Source organism: Porcisia hertigi, chromosome 34, assembly GCF_017918235.1.
Source record: "Porcisia hertigi strain C119 chromosome 34, whole genome shotgun sequence".
Taxonomy (NCBI): Eukaryota; Euglenozoa; class Kinetoplastea; order Trypanosomatida; family Trypanosomatidae; genus Porcisia; species Porcisia hertigi.
The window spans coordinates 35534-54065 of record NC_090593.1 but is presented as its reverse complement, the minus strand read 5'-3'; the positions used below and the strand labels follow the sequence as shown (position 1 = coordinate 54065).

At 51.7% G+C, this 18532-nt stretch overlaps 6 protein-coding genes across 6 annotated transcripts; all 6 read right to left on the bottom strand.

The window, feature by feature from the left end:
* Positions 1 to 2029: 2029 nt before the first annotated feature.
* JKF63_01607 (uncharacterized protein) lies at positions 2030 to 3007 on the bottom strand (the record flags this gene model as incomplete). The annotated part of the gene is made up of 1 exon (XM_067897653.1): positions 2030 to 3007. One exon carries the CDS (start codon positions 3005 to 3007, stop codon positions 2030 to 2032), a length of 978 nt encoding a protein of 325 aa, XP_067753810.1.
* A 1269-nt stretch (positions 3008 to 4276) lies between these two features.
* On the bottom strand, positions 4277 to 7486 carry JKF63_01606 (uncharacterized protein; the record flags this gene model as incomplete). Its single annotated transcript, XM_067897652.1, has 1 exon — positions 4277 to 7486. The coding sequence occupies one exon, from the start codon at positions 7484 to 7486 to the stop codon at positions 4277 to 4279; it is 3210 nt and encodes a 1069-aa protein (XP_067753809.1).
* A 2272-nt stretch (positions 7487 to 9758) lies between these two features.
* On the bottom strand, positions 9759 to 11501 carry JKF63_01605 (uncharacterized protein; the record flags this gene model as incomplete). Its single annotated transcript, XM_067897651.1, has 1 exon — positions 9759 to 11501. The coding sequence occupies one exon, from the start codon at positions 11499 to 11501 to the stop codon at positions 9759 to 9761; it is 1743 nt and encodes a 580-aa protein (XP_067753808.1).
* A 534-nt stretch (positions 11502 to 12035) lies between these two features.
* On the bottom strand, positions 12036 to 14162 carry JKF63_01604 (uncharacterized protein; the record flags this gene model as incomplete). The annotated part of the gene is made up of 1 exon (XM_067897650.1): positions 12036 to 14162. The coding sequence occupies one exon, from the start codon at positions 14160 to 14162 to the stop codon at positions 12036 to 12038; it is 2127 nt and encodes a 708-aa protein (XP_067753807.1).
* A 1102-nt stretch (positions 14163 to 15264) lies between these two features.
* Positions 15265 to 16308, bottom strand: JKF63_01603 (uncharacterized protein; the record flags this gene model as incomplete). The annotated part of the gene is made up of 1 exon (XM_067897649.1): positions 15265 to 16308. The coding sequence occupies one exon, from the start codon at positions 16306 to 16308 to the stop codon at positions 15265 to 15267; it is 1044 nt and encodes a 347-aa protein (XP_067753806.1).
* A 770-nt stretch (positions 16309 to 17078) lies between these two features.
* On the bottom strand, positions 17079 to 18428 carry JKF63_01602 (uncharacterized protein; the record flags this gene model as incomplete). Its single annotated transcript, XM_067897648.1, has 1 exon — positions 17079 to 18428. The coding sequence occupies one exon, from the start codon at positions 18426 to 18428 to the stop codon at positions 17079 to 17081; it is 1350 nt and encodes a 449-aa protein (XP_067753805.1).
* Positions 18429 to 18532: the final 104 nt, after the last annotated feature.

Genomic DNA, 18532 nt, shown 5'->3' with positions numbered 1-18532 from the left:
TCTTCATGAAAAAAAAAAAGCAACGTCCCCCGCCCCCCCCCCGAGAGGGGGGGATTCTTTCCACAGACGTCTGTGTAAGGATGTTTGTGGATGTGAGTGTGTAACCCATTTTTGGCTCCTGTGTTTTTGTGGCACTGCATATGCGCGCACACAGTCTTCGGGGGAAGGAGTAAGTCATATGCAGCACAAAAGAAAACCACCCACATTCATGATGCTGCACACTTGAGCACAAACCAAGAAAAAGAGTCCGCCTCTATGCAATGCACATCCCCCGCCACGCAGGGAGCAGGTAAACCCTTTATCAGGAATGTGGTACACGCCAGCCCACTCTGAGAATGGAGTTGTGGTTAAATGCGTGCAGTAGAAGCAAGAGAAGCCCATAAGTTGGAAAGGGGGAGCAAAAAAAAAAGACGGCAAGCGTGCGTATTAGCTTTGAGCAGTGTGATACCCACTTCAGATACGGAAACCGAGGAAACCAAGGTCCTCCGGCGAGGGGAAGGAAATAAAGAATCGACACATCTCAGCGAGTACAATGATAGAAATCCGCAAGAATCCGAATAAACGACATAAAAGTCGACAATAATAAGAAAGGGCGTGGAAAAAAATGCTGTATTCGACGCCCCAGAACTGAGCAAGACGTATTCGAGGCTTCACGGACTGTTCAAATCAGCCGCAGCGCCGTATAACAAATCAAATAGAAAGTGTGTGCCCGTTCGTGCTGACCTTCATCAATTCTACCGCACGCCGCCGGTCGCGCCCCAGAACACGAAATAGTAAATTTTTCGCTTTCCACTGCATTGAGCTTCGTAAAGAACGAAGATTAATGCAAAATGCGAGGACATGATCACGTGACCCACTGCACAGGGGGTTAGTGCTGAAGGCGTGTGAAAGGCTGCCTCGCGGAAATAACGCAAAAGGAAAGGAGGAGGAAGCAAGCCTGGTGCATAAGAGGCCTGCTTGTTTTTTTCTGCTCGGTGTAATCGCTGCACCGTGAGAGACGTGTCCCTAACTCCATGAGACGAAGCCGGCAACAAGCTCATTTCGGGGCACACTGCAGCGGTGGGCATACGCTAGGACAATGGCGGCACCGTGGCCGAGGCCCCCTCCCCCTCCCCTCGCAACCGCTTCGCAGGACACAGCGTGGTGCAGCCATTCAAATGACTCGCGGGCTTCCCAGCAGTGGGCAAATGAGGACCGGGTGACATACGCTCAGGTCAGGTCGAAGCGTGGAGCACCACTGTGTGGATAGAACAGACATGCCCATTGTCACAAGTCGCTCCAATGAAGCGCCGTGCAGGATTTGGGCAGCCCTCCCCCCCCCACCCACAACGATAAGTAGCTCTACCTGACCTATATTGCAGGAGCCAAACCCCTTCCTCACTAAAAGGGCGGGCCAGCATCGGCACGGGGGGGGCATAGGGCTCGGGGTTGGTTTCCCCGCCGTGTGGAGAGAGCCAGGCCTGTGATATACCACCGCGCTGAGCTGTACCCCCCCCCTCCCCCTTGCTCCATGTCACGGTAATAAAGTGGAACGAGTATGAAGAAAAACGGAAAACCAAAGAATGCGTCAAACAGGCCAACAGGGATATTTTCTCGTTTATCTCCGCCTTTATACGCCCAGGATGGCGCGAGAGGGGCGTACAGCTCACGAGTAGCCCCCTTCTTCCTCCCTGTTTTCCTCATTCTACCGCTTCGCCCTCCACTGCTTCATACAATACATATAGAGGAAAAGAAATGGCGTCAGTTTCGTTTCCACGGGCAGTACTGAACTTGGATCAGGCACAAATACAGAGGGATGCAAGATGGAGTGATTCTTGAGAGCATCGACAGTACAAGCGCCACCCAAGGAAGTACTACGAAGATGGGAAACACAGAAGTGGAACTCAAGGCCGCTAACCTGGACCGTCAAAGACCCAATACAGTGCAACAAAGCCTAGACCCAAGGTGCTGCGCTAAGAACAACGTGCCTGGTTAGCCTCTCCTGCGGAAGGGGGGAGTAAGACGACACAAAACTCTCGTCGAGCTTTTTTTAGCTCTCCGCTGCGGGTGCGTCATAAAGATTTTTGGTGCCAAGCTCCGTCAGCTTCTTGAAAGCCTTGGCAAAGTCTCTGTTGAAGACGTCGTTGTCTTTTGCATACAGCTCAACGTACTTGCGGTAGCTGGGATCGAGCAGGAGACACATATCACTGGGGAGCATCATGAGCTTCGTCGTCGCTCGGTCCATCATCTGCATATTCTCAACCTTTGGATTCACCACCCACTCTTCATCAAGCAGAGCAGTGAAAAAGGAGTTATCGAACCCGTTTTTGTCGTGCGTCCACGGCCCATCGTAGCCGGAATACTGGAGGTGGCACTCACCGCATGTGTGTGCACCGATCAGCGCCACTGTCTCTTGGTCATTAAACCCAAGACGCTTGAAAATAGAGCGCACGTGCTTCTGTGTCTGTGAAGCATCCGGCAAGCGCCCATCCGGCCCACACACAGAGCCGTCCTTGGCGTCCACCCGACCCCATTTGTACGGAATGGCGGGACCACCCATGTACTCGATGGCCACGTAAGCGGCGAGGACCCACAAATCCGCGTAAGATATTTGGCTGTACTTCTTCTTCAACGGTTCCAGGGCATTGCGAGGGACATCCAGACCCTTGTTACCTTCGTACAGGCACTCCGGTGCAAAGCGCATCGACGCCGAGTTCGGAGAGCCATCTTTCTTGAAACAGTCAAAAGACCCGGCCTCATGCCAAGCGAGACGGACCAGCGAGGGACCAAGCTCCAGATTATCAGAGATCATGTTCTCTAGGTCAGCGCGGAGTGCGTGAATGTCAAACGGTGGCTTTTTCACGTGCGCTCTGGCGCTAGCGCATGAAGCGAGTACAGCGCCGCTTACGAAGGTACCCACAGCAATGCCGGTAAAGAGGCCTTTCGCTCGCCGCGAGGGGAGTGAAATGCACGGCACGAACCTAGGCAGCAAGCGTTGCCCAAGGCACACAGAAGCACAACGAAACATAACTGGTGCACAGAAGAGTCTGTCGTGGTGAGTTTCCCTCTCTGACAATGGGTATGTTTGTGTGTGTGTATGGTTGTTGAGGCGTTCTTTTCTGTTTGGAGGGGAGCGTGCGGGGAGGGGGGTAGCAGTAGATCAACAGTTCATCTAGACGTTAACAGTCGGGAAGAAAAGTGAAGAAAAAGGCGATGACTGACAGGAATCTCATGAATAGCCGCACATGGGCTTCAGCAAGGAAAGGCCCACACGTAAGTGCTACAAAACCTGGATTTCTGCGTGCGTGTATGTGTGTGTGTCTTTCGATGTAAGAGCCAACCGTCAAGAGACACCTTGACTCAACCTACTTGCCGGTGGAGAGAGGGGAGAGACAGAGTATCGGCAAGGAGCAGCGACTTGCACAGGGTGGCCCCACGGCTACACATCCTTTTGTAGCGAGAGGCTAAGCAAACACACTTTCACCGCCCAGCCATCCATTACATTAGAGAAACCGACCCAGTAGAGTGCAGTCAAACACGAGTCACCCTCGAATACATCTAATCCAGAACGGTGCCTTTTTTATGGTGCGCCTTTTACAGCCATTCATTGATATAGCGCAACCGACCTCCGAACAGAAAAAAAGAGGGCGACATGCAAGAGGAGTGAACAAATGTAAAACGACGCGCGCGAATAAGAGTGAGTGGCTGAATAGAAAAAAAGATGAGTGCCATCTTTCCCGCCTCGCGCCACAGAACGGTCGAATACCCGCAGATTGACGAGCGAGCGGAGAGGACCGATGGGACGGAAAAGCGAACAGACACACACTGAGAGAGCGGAATATCAAGAAAAAAAAAACTCAAGATAACTCGTAAACAGTGCTGTCGCAGGGGGCAAGATATACCCCCCCCCCACACACACACACACAGATCCAGCACGTAATAGTAGGAAATACGGAAGGAAAGTTGTAGCTCGGGGAAAGACAAAGTTGCACTTGAAGAGGAAAGTAATCGGAGAATCCTAGTCGTGATTCAAATGCATGTCGTACCTGCCTCTTTCTTTTTTTTTTTGTACCGCTGGTTGATGGGGGTGGGGGGAGGGGGGAAGCAGCGCAGAGGAAGCCCCGGAAAGCGGACAGACAATGATCAAGCAAGGCGATTTTTTTTTTGATTGATGTGAGATAAGCCTAAAAAAAAAAAAGCACAGACATCCACGTAGACACGGTGGACACCTCACAAGTAAAAGCAAACTGAAAACTCATAGCGCGTCAGCGCTCTGAAGCTACAAAAACAAAAGACATCACCTCTTGGTTTTTGACATCTCCACTGCATCACTTCTTCCAGCACTTGCCCGTGTGCCGCTGTGTTTTAGGTCAAGATTGTCCACTAATTCATGTTTGCTTTGTACTTGCCCGTGTACGCCACGAGTGCGAGTTTGCTCGAGCGTGGGCGGATCATCCAACGCGCTGTTAGAGACAGATTTGACATCTAGAGCAGAGTGTACGAGCATCCCCGAGTTTACATGGGCCGCAGACGGCTCGGCTGTCGTGGAGGAAGAAAAGCGAGGCGGCGTGAGCTCAACCTTGCCATCCCCTACTCTGTTAGCGCATGGCGAGTTGGAGTCGCCGCGAGGTTGCGCTGCGCTGCCAGCGGCAGCAGGACCTAGCCCAGTCAGCACTGCCGTCGAATTTTTCGGAGAGCGGGTGTAGTGCGAAGTGGTGCTGTTCAACATTCTCTGCGGCCGGGACAGTGGCGATAAAGAAACAAATGTGTTTCGAATTGAGTTACGCGATGGCGCGTTGGTAAAGTGGTTCTCACCGGTTGTACTGCTGTCAAAGAGCGCCAAGGGGCGCGTCGTCGTCGAGCTCCCGCCGCGTTCCCAGTAGTCCTTGTACACAGTGATGATTTGCAGCACGGCATCTGCATTGAAGTAGACCTCCTTCCCCCTCTCTGAAGTGCTGTTCGTCTCCCCGCGCCACACCGAGTCCAGCGTGTTCAAAAGATCAGGTGGACAGGGATTGGGCTGCGGAAAACGCTCCATACGATTGCCCGGGGGGAGCAGCGGCAGCACTGTGGCGCATCCATTGGAAGACATGTACACTGAAAGACGTGCGCCTTGTAGCAAGTACGCTGCGTACAGTGCCATCACCCGTCCGCTCACCTCCACAGAATTATCGCTGCTAAACCCGCCTACCACGGGCGGATTTGGCATGGAGTTACGCCTCGCCATGAGTGCCCTGGTGACTCCATCATCTTCACCGGCATCGATAAGGTCCTGCAACCGGGCCAGGACGCACACACTGCGCATGCTGTCTGGCATACACTTTGTCGTACTGGACTGCGTAACGTAGGAGTGAAATGTCCACTGCTGCCGCAGATAAAAAAGAAGAGTCAAAGTACCGTTAAAGTGGTGTTGAAAAACCTCCGGCATCTCCTTAAAGCCTGCTGCCGCCTTCGAGTCCGAGCTGAAGCCGCCATGGTTAGGAAACGTAGCTAGAGTACCACCTGTCGAGATGCCATCCGACTGCGGCAAAGCTGCCGACAACAAGCCAGCAAGAATACGCGCTTGTCTCAATTGATCGCATAAACGACGCTGAAGAGCCGCGTTGGATGGCGGCTTCTGCCAACTAGCAGTGGTGGTCGACAGATCTACCGAATCCATTACGCTTGGAGAAAAACACAGCGCCACGAAATAGCGCATGACGTAAGTGGCCTGAAAGCGATCGAGGGTGGATGCAAAGTTAGCCGAGTTGTTGGGTAGAACGTCTCCGTCCATGGTCTGCACTCGGCGGTGCACCGTGGGTGCGCTATTCTCCCGCGTTTTCAAGGAGACTTCCGATCCTTCCGTTGGCGACCGCACCCCTACCGACTCATTGCGCTGGCGAATGCCGCTCAAAAACCGCTGCTGAAGGCGATCCGCAGTGGAACTGGCAATGGACTCGCTCCTAGGCGACTGTGTTGCTGCCTTGAGACGGACTACTGCCACATGAGTGACACGTACCACTTGGGTTCTCCGTGGCACGCGTATTGCGCTAGCGACACAACTGATAGACTCCAAAAGCGACATCCTCCTCCTTCGGCTCCGTGGGCGCGTGCTAGGCATATTCAGAAAGACAGGGTACACAGTAAAGGCGCCGAATAAAAGGAAAATGACCACTGTCCCCATTGAGAGGAATACGAAGCTGCAGCACACAGCGAAGACGAACGCAACCAGCTGGCGACGGTTGTGCCACATCAGGTGACCAGATAAGGCTAGCTCGTAGTAGGTGTCCTCCATCAAACCACGGGAGAAAAAGACGCGCGCACGCAGGAGACTGTTCAGGAAGGCGTTCTCTCTACTGTAAAGAAACGGCTGGAAATCGGGGGCACCGCAACTTACCACACGCGACGTGGCAACGCGAGCGGGAGTACAATCTCTCGCAGGAACAGACTGCAGCAGCGAAATATTACGGAGGCCGCACAAGACGGCGAGAGCCGTTACCAGCACGAGCAGAACATCGAAGAGGTCTGAATAGAGCGCGATAATCATCAATACGAGTGCCATCCCTGTCTTGTGAGGCACGCGCCAGGAAGCTATGTCGGCCACGCGAAGGAATACGTCGATGAATGCAACGTACGGGAGTAGCACAGAGCGGATGGCTGATGAATTAAGAGTCTCTGCACCCACATCAAAGGCTGCATCCTCGGTGGTGTCACTCGACGCAATTGGACGTAGTGCACTTGGTGCGTCGGTATCCTTGACAGAAGAGACCCGCTTCCCTGCATCAGTGGGGCTTGGGCCCAGTATAAGTTTCACTTTGGGAACTCGCCCAAACATGTAACCGTTGACTTGAAGAAAGAGCACAGCGCTTCCAGTGCTCTCTCCTCGGCCAAACATAGCATTCGTGGCCAAGGTATCTAGGTTGTGGGCCTCGACGCTACTCACAAGGCTCCGCTTCGCCTGCATTGCAATGCGAACTGTTCTCCTGGCCGACATCAGCTCGCGCAGGCTTATTTTTGCAACACCAATGCACAGCGGAGTGTCGTGTCTGTGTGCACCAACGGTCGCGTTGCCGACCGCTTTTTTCACAATCTGTTGTGCTTCGTAGTCCAGCGGTGGGGGTAACTGCAGCAGCCGAATTTTCACGACGCTGTCAGCGGCCGCTGGGGGAAGGGCTGCCAAGATTACCTGGTTCACCTCCGCACTGTAGTAGGCCGTCCCGACAGCGCTGTTGTTCCAATTACTCTTAGTGCGTGCCTCATCCTGCTTCGCGTCCATTTTCGCACCGAAGCACCTGCTCTCCATCTCAATGATACGCTCCACCGTGACCTGCAGCTTCAGCTCCGGGACAAAAGACGGTGTCCGCCGAAGGCGAAGCAGTGAACCGCCGTTCCAACCGCGTCTCACAGGCCCCTCATCGCTGTTTCCTGGCGCACCGTAAGAGGAGAGAAGCTGCTTTACGCGGTAGAAACACTGTGAATCAAAGATGCGGCTCTTCTCCACCTCGCATAGACGAATTTCGACGTGCATATCCACCCACCCACCCCGTTCTTTTCGTGTTTTGGTATTCTTCGGTTCTCAATCCAGAACAGGGTGCGAAACACGACACGCACAAGAAAGCTGTACGTGTGCGTGCACCGCCCCGTCTGCTCTTCACCTTTCGTGATGTTTTGGCGGCGGCGTGGAGTTCGAGGTGGCGGTCCAAGCATTACGCAATAAAGTTATGGCGATGAAGAAGATGGAAAAAAAGATGAAATACACAATGAGCATTACAAATGAAGACGAAGGTAGAAGAGAAGCAGAGTGAAGCAGAGGAAAGGAGCAGAGCGGGAGGTGCGGTGGTGAATGGAAACGTGACAACCGGAACACTCTCCAACACTGTCGTCCATCCACGCCCACACCTCCGCCTCTCACAAACTTAGTCTTGGTATTTCATACACGAAAGGACGTCAGTCACCCCCCCGTATGTAGTATCTGTGTGGCGTGCAGCGTAGACAGATTCGAATGTTGCGTACATCGCCGCGCTTTTGAAGGGAAGTTGGGGCTGTCTCGTTTGTGTGTGGGAGCCCCTTGGTTGAACTACCCGCAGCAGTGCGCAGTCGAATCAGCTTACTTACGAGCAGTACTTGGTGCCGAAGTTTCTTTCTACCTCGCTCGTTTACAACTGGAAATAGTGCCGGGAGCATCCACGCAGTAACCACGATCCATCGCTACACTCGAGCAGCAATGTTTCACAGAGGCAGCGAAGTCATCGTCACTCGGCAAACGAATTGTGACACCAGCTCCGTGACCTCGGCAAACTCACTAAAGACAATGCTCTGGCGGAGCTCAAACTCACATGCAACAATATGTGTGGCTTTGAGGAAAAACAGTGCAATGTCGGTCATCTTTCGGTGGCTCTGTGCGACGTCCGACGCAGCTGTGACTCTGGTGGAAGCACTTGGTGAGTGCATATCAGCATTCGAAGTGGTAGCATTTCGTGTCGGAGTAAAGCCCTGCTCTATTTCCGGAATCCGTTCACTCCCATCGCTAGACCAGGATGAAGTAGAGAGCTCTTTAACAAGGGCTTCGACCGCTTTGGAGGCCCCTCTCGACTTCGACAGCGAGTGGCTAAAGGTGCTAGCACCCACACCATTAGTGAGCTCACCCTGGTCCGATGTGACTAACGGCGAGCCTTTGCTGAACAAATTCCTCGTGTTCGGTCGCACTGGACTGGGCGAAATTAATATCCTGCCGCCAGCCGATCGCGCTGCACCTCGTCTGTCCAATCCACTCAATGCACAGACGTTTGGAGGAGACGTACAGGGATCGACTGATGGAACTCTGATGTTATCCCTCGATTCTGGTGCTGTATGCAGAAGGGACTCTATTAGGCTCTGCTGAACAGTGACCTCTTGTAGGATATCCCGCCATGGACTGTTCTTGGAGTATTGACGATTCATCGATATAGCTCACTGTTTGCATAGCCCACCTCCCTTAGAAGCAGTTGGACATAATTCTTGAAGGGAAAGGGGGAATCAGGTACCAGGATAAAGTGTGTTCCAGAAGCATAACATCCGCTTTGGGCTCGAGTTCTGAGCTTGAGCTGAACGGCACGTTCAAGGTGCACGCGGCTACCTCTGACTTCTTGCGTTTGGGGTGCAACCCCCCCCCCTGCGCCAAGGCGCACCACCCGTCTGTAAACAACAACAGAGACAGCGGTGGCGTACATGTCGAATACGTGTAAAGGAGAGAGTGAAAGAAAAACAAGCGTAGTCAAGTGAACGCTTTGGCTGTTCAGCGTCCTGGTCATTCTGAGACAGACAACTGCAGAAGTCAACATTTGACGCGTGATAGAGCACCACCAAGACCTGCTTCTCATCCTCCCCTGCTCCTTCACCCTATTTGACTCTGCAACCATCATGGAGTCCTCCATGTTAACCAGTCTGGAGAGGGGGAGAATAACCCCTGGGGAGAGACCTCCAGTCATGCATTTCAAAATACCCATAAAAATAGGTTCTTCTTACTCTTTTCCCCAGGACCTTGAAAGTGATACTTGCCCTCTTTCATGGCTGAAACGAGGACCGATGCCAATTCCACCAGTGCACGAGACAAACGCGCGAATAGACGTAGGTGCAAGGGGGGAGGAGCTGGGATACAGATCGTGTGCGCCATACGTGTGCTGCCCATGCGTAGCTCTAAAACCGCTGAGAGTCGAGCGGGCCGCATGTTATCAAGTGTCACTTGTCTACCGTAAAACTAGAGAGTGCCACACAACAGCAAACTGCCAAAGTCCCGTACCGATTAGAAGCATGCAATAGGACTACCTATTCTTCTTATCAGCCCCGACGTCTCCTCCTGCAGGAGCGGCTTCCTCTTCCACATCTGCGTCGCTCTCACCGTCGAAGCGGGACATGTCAACCGGATAAATCCAGCGTTGATAGAGGAGAATGGCAAACACGACATCGTCTTGAAAACAGGCAAGTCGATGAAGCCAGGGCATCTTGATGACAAAAGCGAAGAGGTCGTCGATGACGGTATTGAGAGATTTGTAGATGAAGGTGCGCCACGGAAGCTGGCCGACACTCTTCATTTTGTAGTTGATAAAAATCTGCGGGGTCATCTGCACAAAGCCAAAGGTATATATGAACTGAACTTGTGTGGAAATAAGGAACGAGTACCAGCTCCGATGGGTCTTGTAGAAAGCTGAGTACACAGCGTAACCGGTAAGGAGCGGAATCATCGCATAGACAAGATACCGGACTGCTACGTTGTCGTGCTTCTGCGTCCGGGAATCATACGAATCATTGAAGCCGATATCGTAGCCAGCGATTCTCCATGTTCCCTTCCTTTTCGCCGCTCCGTGTGTAACGACAGCAGTTTGAGCCTCTGTTTCGACTTTTACTATCTGCAGCGCCTTTGCAAGCTTCCAGAACTCCATGATGGCGCCCATTCCGGACGGCACAAGCACAGCCCAGGAAGTTTCGTGGCTGTCAAGGAGGTAGAGGAAAATAATCAACTGAAAGTAGCAGTTGATGAGAATGCTACGGAGGGAAAGACCACGGAAGTCCTTACGGTTTTTCCAGAACTTCACGTCGTTGGAGAAGGCGAGGAACTCAAACAAGGAGTGCAGCAGCGTTACAAGAGCTGTAACCACCAGCAGGACTGGGTTTTTGGTACTCACCTCGAGGAGCATCCTCTTTATTTCTTCCGCCTCGGAGGCTTTTGAGAGGCCGATAGTTGCTTGGGTCACCATCGCTTTTTCGAACTGGGTGTACAGAAGAACCTTCCATTGCGGAAGTGGGGTAAGATGCACAGTGAGGTTGAGAGGCTGAGATGCGCTGCTCGCACTCAACCTTACATAGTGCTCGCGCAGCACCCAAAAGTTATTGATGTAGAGCGACGGGCCGTAAAATCCGGGCAGAGACCATACCACGGGAGTGAACTCCAAGCAAGGCTCTGGAAGTGGATAGTCAAAGAACACGACAGGACTCAGCGTCACCTCGGGTTGAAAGTACTGCTTATACGCATTGCTGTCAGCAGCCTCGACGTTCACGCCTTCGCCATCCGTGTTCTTTCCGAAGAGGTGTTTCTCTTGCACGGTGGAATCTCGGAAAAAACGCACAAGCGGTACTGATGATGAAAATGTATAATTGCGCAGAGACCAATGTACCCTCAGCGTCACTGTACAGTTTTCGGCCACACACCGCTTCAGGTTGACCGGAATCGTTACACTGAGGTTCGCTGTCGCCAATGCGTTGTGGTGGAAAAAGAGCTTCTCGAAGCTGAGAGGCTCAAACAGGGGCGGCTCTGTTTCAACAACAACCCTAAAAAGATCCCCTTCTCGAGCAAGAGGACGCAAGCTTGACAGCGCAGACGTCGCCGCTGGCGTCTCAGCCTGCAATGATGTTGTGTTCTCCACAGTCCTCGTCGGTGCTTTTCCAAAGATGTTGGTGACCAAGAGAAATAGGAACACGTAGAGGAGCGCGTTATACAAAAAAGACCCCATACCCTTTTTTCCTTCACCGTGGTTGTCACGTGACTGGTGTGTGTTTGAGTCGGTCATTGAAGCGCCAGTGATAAAACTGAAATGTAGACCAATATACCTACGGCAGCACCCCAGCAAGGGGCGGGGGGAAGAATGGGATTACTTTCACGGGGGCTTTAATCACTGTAAAGACAGCTGCACCGATTCCAAAGCCAAGCCTCGCGGATAGGTCAAATAAATAGTAGTAGAAACGAGCTGATTTTTTTTTTAGAAATATGGACGGAGGAGGGTTTTGCAGCATCCGCACCTTCGCATTTCGAGCACAATCGAGGGGAGTGCTTTCCCTTCCCACTTTCCCCTCGACAAAATAGTGAATGGCCCGTCGTGAGACGACTCACCCCAGGGGGTAACCAGGAAAGAAGAGCTGTTTGGGCTGCCGACGAATATCCGCTAGGTTTTGCGCCTTTAGCCATGAGTCCACCAGTTGCTCAGCTGCTTCCAGACGACGGCTAGTCAGCCTGAGGCACATACGCAGAACTCTCGCGCAGCCGCCCCTTCCCTATGTACGATTGTTAGTGTCCGTTTTTTTTCCTGTGAATGCATGCCCTACCACTAACGTAGAAAGCCCAACGTGGCACCGGCGTCCCACCAGTCCAGCGTACATAAAGGAATTTGTGCTATAGTGAGCAAACCTGCTGAGAACGCGTTCGCAAAATGATTTGGTGGCAGGGCCCATAAAAAGCGTGCATATAACTGTGGTCGAAGAGAACTGTCAATTCTTGCGGAGCTTCGGGATATGTCCTGTGCAGAAGGGCCAGACACTGCGCAAACGAGAGCAACTACAACCGACGTGCACACCATCATCACTAGCGTTCCCCACAACGCGGATGGACTACCTGGAGCGCGCTTTCGCCACAACTGTGAAATCGTCAACGGGGCCTTATGGCCAAGGACCTTGTGGTACTCCACGCGTGCGAGATCCAGATTCCAGCGCAAGTTGGAGATTGAGGGCACCATTGCTTTTGGGCCGCGCTCCATCGCCACAAGTTGACTCATCTCCGGATCATGCACGCTACCGAGAATATAGTGCATCCCCTGAGATGCAGGCGAGTTGGTACCGGCGCCCTGGGAAAACGCAACAACTACAATTTCCTGCAAGTTGGCACTCGGCGCGATACAGACAGCATCCGCAGGATGACCGCGCTGCCGAGCGTGCTTTTGGTCAAGCGCAAGGACAAGTGCCTGGTATTTCATGTTCGCAACATCCAGCCACTCAACTTTCTCTCTGTCAAGATCGGCAACGACACCAGCCTCTTCACGTGTTATATAGGACTCCACAAATGTGCTTTGCTGGGCAGCCTGCGTGGCATCGGTGCTGGTCGATTGAGCTACCCTGGTCTTTGCACTTGGTGCAGCCGACGCTGTTGACTCCTTTAGTCCACCAGCTCTTGCCCCTGCGATAGCCCCCCTTTTTATAGCCGGTGCATCCCATGGCAACATGAAAAACTGGCAGAGGGAGACGAAATGAGCAACGTACACCACCACACGATACGAACTGGAGATGCGACACGTGAAAACGAATAGATCGTCGACAAAAAACATCAATTCACTTTTCGCAAATCGAATCCACGTAAACCTGCAATTCATGTCCACGTACGAGAGCGGCAAAGAGTATTTGCGCATTAAAAAATTGTCGTACACGTTTGGCGAGAAATTGTAAAGGAACGAGAGAACGTAGACGCTGCCATACATCATCCGGAAGGCCTCCTCTACTGTCGACGCGGCATTACCCCTCCCCCAGACGGCAAAGCTTGCAACACTCGCGCAGCCCAGGAAGACTGAGGCGTCGAGCACAACATCAAAATAAGAGTTTCGCCGCACTTCGTTCATCACCTGCTGCTGCGCAGAAGCTTTGGCAATTGACAAAGAATAGTAAAAAAACTGGATTATCGTCACAATACTGAAACCGCTGATAAAGAGGGTCTCGTACACAGTGCAAAAGACCAAAATGACGACACCGCACGCCAACCTTAGCGTGGCACTGCTCCTCGCGCTGCTGGGACGCAGACGCAGGAAAATTAAAAAGATATTCATCGCCGCGTCTCCAGACATCTGCAAACCGCGGAACGACAGAAACGAACGGAGCGTCATGAGACTTTTGTGATACTCGTTTGCAAGGGTCGAGCCGTGCTCACCGCGTGAGAGCAGCACGTTGTATGCTTCTTTGATGCTCTCTGTCTTCTCTCGACAAAACTGGCCACAGTTTGGGTTGTGATCTGGGTGCCAACGCTTCATCAGAGCACGATATGCCCGCGTAATCTCAACAGATGTCGCCGATGAGGAGACCTCTAAAACCTTCTTGTAAGCATCTGCCTCAACATCGAACAGCACCCGCCACAGAGGCCATATGTACCATAACAGAGCGAGGAAAGGCACGAGAAGTGCAAGAATACGCAGTATGAGCTGCGCCCGATTACGAAAGCGGTGTTCAAAAAGTCGTTTTCTCTCGAGATACTCTCGCAAGCAGCAGTCCAACCATTCTCCTGCTACATTCCCTTGCATGGCCTCCTCCTCATCCTGTGGTGGAGCAACAACGCGAGGAGCGCTGTCTGCCTGTGACTTCACTGTGTACACACGCCCTATGATCCTCATCCGTTCCGCAAATCGACGAAAGTCACTGTTACTCTCAAGTGACTTGGCGGAGAGACCGCGAGTCCCCTTGGCCATACAGCCTTCCATGGTGTCAGCTGGAAGAAAGATCTATTTCACGTGGAAAACCTGCTTACGGAAGTGGTGACCTAGGCTATATGTATATATATAAATATATGTGGAGCACAATGTTTAGAATTCTACCGATAGCGCGATGAGAAGCAAAAAAAAAAAAGTCGCGAGAAAAGAGAAATATGGGGGATCCAAGGTAGTGACAGCAAATATTTATTCCTGACGCAGTCTCACCTCCGAGACACAGTGCCTAATCACAAAAGCTTTGCTGTGCCTTAGTGAGGTGCTTGCTTTCGCCCTCCAAACTCTCTTCAACGCATTGATGACTAAACAGACCCCATCGCGGTACCAAAATCCAGTATCCACTATGTCGGCAACCCGAGGACCCCCTATTCCACTGCCAGCGACGAACTGTACCTGGTGGTAATCTGGTGAAACACCTACGACGCAAGGGGATCAGGGAGATATCTCACCACCGATGAAAACGATTTGGTCTTCGATAATGCTGCGTCAGAATGGCCTGCAACAAGGAGCAACACTGTGCCAACAACATGATGGACGAGGCGTCGACATGACTGGGGCGCATCGCACCCAGGTGGGGTGGCAAGACCTACCTTAAAGGGTGCACGACTTTGGAGACACCGTAATGGAGAAGGCGGTGAGCTGACCTGAAAAGACGAAATGGGTAACCTTTGAGGCAGACGCTATGTTCAGCTGTGTGAGTGGTCTTTGCACTAACGTCCATGCGGTGCTTCTTTACATAGCGCAATAACTCTTTAGAGAGACCCAGCTGAGTGTCAAAATTGAGACACATGACATGGCAGGAAGGAACCTGCTGGAAATCAAATGTCTGGAGCTTCTAAGTGGCCCATAGCCGAGCAGTAAGCTTAAACGAATTCCCCTCATTATTAATCCGTTGTCAGCACTCGCTACTCCCAAGCGCCCCCAAAAAAGTCTCCCCTACTACTTTACAGTTCTGCCGGCACACTCATGGGAGCCAAAAAAAAAAGTTAACCCCACCACACAGAAGCAACCAGGAAGTTGGGACCACCTCGTGCCTCAAGCGGAAGCGGAAAAAAAAACTTTGTGTGCTCAGTGTAGAGCTTTGGGATGGCCACAGTTACACACGCCCTTCATGTATTACGGGGAAGCGTGGTCGCTGTGCACTCAGGAGGCCAGGTCGCGGACGCGATAACGGTGGCAGCTGTGTGATGCCCTCAAGCTCTTCAGAAATCGAAAAGATGTCAGCCCGGTCTGCAGGTTTTTTTGTGAGCATATGGGTGAGCACAACATCCATGAGCGCCTTGAAGTCCTCAGGACATCTGCTTTCTTGTCCGTTTTTATACCTCCTCGGCACTGCTGAGATGACATCCATGGGATTCGCCTCAAAAGGCATTTCACAGAAGACCAGAACATAAATGATCACGCCAAGAGCCCAGATGTCAGCCTTCGTATCGACACGATCCTTCGACCATAAGTCTAATGATTCTGGAGACCGGTAAAGAAGCGTCATCTTTGACCCCAGCTCCGACTCAGCAACAGAGACTTCTTCCGCCGACTTGGGTGCATAGAACCGTCGTGTTGCGCTTCCAAAATCACACAACTTTAGCCGCCCCGTGCGAGTGAACAGAAAATTATCAGGTTTAATATCCCAATGGGAAACAGGCGGCGACTGGGAATGCAAATGACCAATTGCATGCACAAGGTTGTCTACAATTTCAAACACCTCACCCGCCGAGAAGGGCTCAGGGGACTGCAGCCGTTTGTTTATGTACTCCTGTAAAGAAGGACCTTCACAAAACTCCATAACGACCCACATTTCAGGCAGCGGCGTCCCAGGTCGATACACTATTCCAGAGTCGAGGTATGTCACTATGTAGTCATTCGGGCAGAGATCGCGGTGAATGCTCAACTCGTCGAGAGACCCCTGCTGCTGCTCCGATTCAGTGAACACACATCGCCTCAAGGCAACACGCTCACCAGTAGCATTGTTGCATCCCTCATAGACGAAAGAGCATCCACCCTCGCCGACCAATTTCACCGCGGAATAGTCTGTGCCGTTCACGACCACTCCAGGTGGATGCGCGCTAGAAGTTGCCCCTATTCCATAGGAGATGATGAGCGCATGGAGGGGATCAGGGCAAAAAGAAATGTAATTGCCCATCTTTAAAATAATTCACGTTCCGCTGAGTGTTATGAATCGAATGGATTCCACTCACAGAATCACACATCTCAGGGCACCCTCAGCACGATACGTGGAAAAAAAGAGGCAGAGTGATACAGGTCACGGCAAGTGGGAAGCAAAATGGTCATCAGAATTTTGAAGATCGCCCTATGACCTTCAAAGAAATCGAGTTACTGCAAGGACCGCACAAGTCAACGACTACTGAGAGGGGGAAAAAGACTTAGTCACCTCCCTTTTCTCGCTGTAACTTGGCAGGAAAGCAGGAATTTCGCTTTAGTAGAAGTAATTCGAAATGCAGAGGCACGATTTGTGGAGAGACTCATGAGCAAAAATACCATGCGTGAATTCCCCGTGCGGCAACACAAATGCAGAGAATAACCCCCCACCGCCACATTAAAAAAAAAAAGAGAAACGCGCAGCACAAGGAGCACCTGCGTTGACTTTCAGTTCAAAAAAAAGTAATCAGCGCACTTTAGAGGCGCCAACTCAGCATCTTCAAAAAAAAAAAGCAGCGGTAAAACGCGTCCTCTAGGTGATGCATCCTGTATGTACAACCGATGCCCCTCAAAGCGCGTTGCTCTCCTTGATCCAGTTCGTAAGTAAAATATATACCTGTAGTCATCATTTGAGATCCTTTTTTGTGTGGTTGTGGTTTGTTTCTCGTTTGGAAAAACGGTGCGCTTTAACGCAATGGGATAGAGACAAGACACAAGTGGTTTGCATAAGCTCCACAGAATTCAGGTCAGTAATCATGCGAGACTTTCGAGATATTCAACAATAGCCTCGTGTCTCCAGAGTTTTGGGGGGTGGTCAATGCGCGTTCCACCAAGAGCCAATGTCTCCAGCTTTTGACAATGAAGCAGCTCCCTCACACCTCGACCATCAACTTCTGTCCCAATGAGTGAAAGCCATCGAATTGAATGCAGGTGGCGAAGTGACGAAACATCAGTGATTCGGATACAGTTGTCCAAGACAAGCTCCACTAGCGAGCAGCACAACCCCAGGCCACTGATCCCAGAATTCGTCACTTTTGTGTTCCACAGATGAAGCTCCAAAAGGTTTGGCAGGCCTCCGAGATGATTGACATCGGATATATAAATACAGCCACCCAAGTTGATCTTTTCCAGCCTCTCACAGCTGGCAAGTGCTGCAATACCAGAATTAGTCACACATGTTTCGTGCAGAAAAAGTTCTCGAAGCTCCTTTAGAGCCCCCAATACGTTGACATCGGAAATCCCTTGGCATCCACCCAGGTTCACGATCCTCAGATGGACACATCTCTGAGCTCCCTTCAGCGATTCACTTGCAATAGGTGTTCGGCCCAGGAGAAGAACTCGCAACTCTGGAAAAGCGCCTATTTCCAGAGTGTCAATTTTGCGACAGTCCATCAAGCTCAGTGTCTGCAGTGAATCTGCACATTTCAGTTGTCCTAGGCAAGATACTGAGACGTTTGTGTTATCCAGAACCAGCCGCCGCAACGCGACGGCTGAGTTAGTTGCAAAAGCAGTGTCTGGGAACGAAAAACAGTCCGTTATTTCAACCCTCTCTGTCACTGCGCTAAGAGCCCTGACCCATTTCTCGATTCCTCCATCACACCCTTCGAGAAAAAGGGTGTGTAACGCTGTCAAGGAAAGATCGAAATCATTGTTCTCTGAGTGCAGTTTTCCCAGATATAGCGAGAGCACTTCGTTTTGAAGAGAATTCAATGTCTTCAGTATTTTTCTCTGGGCCAATGCACTGACCTCGTCATCGTGGGCGAGCGCGATCCGTGTTACTGTGCACATTGGCCACAGAGTTTTGATTGCACTGATAATCGCGCAAGCACCCAAAGGGGCATTATGTGCTTCAACTGTGGCAGTGCCCGTATAACACCACCAGCCGATAGGAACGGGTGGTACTTCTGCGGCGATTTCAATCTTCATCTCAGTCCCTATATTACGGAAGCAAACTGATCCTATGGAGAGGCCCTCGGTTATCAAGGCCATTTTTCGTGCAGCAGGAGAAAGAGAAGCAAGCATGAGGTCACGTCGCTGTAAGAATGAGGTGCGCCCCCCGCCCTCGTGAAACCGACGAACCTCAGCGAGCAATAAGAGTGTCATCAGGCGGTCAAGTGAATCCAGATCCAGCTGGAACTATAAATGACTTCACAGAAGAAACCAAAAACAAGTCATGGAAAAGCTGGGGCAAAGTTTTCTCCACCTCA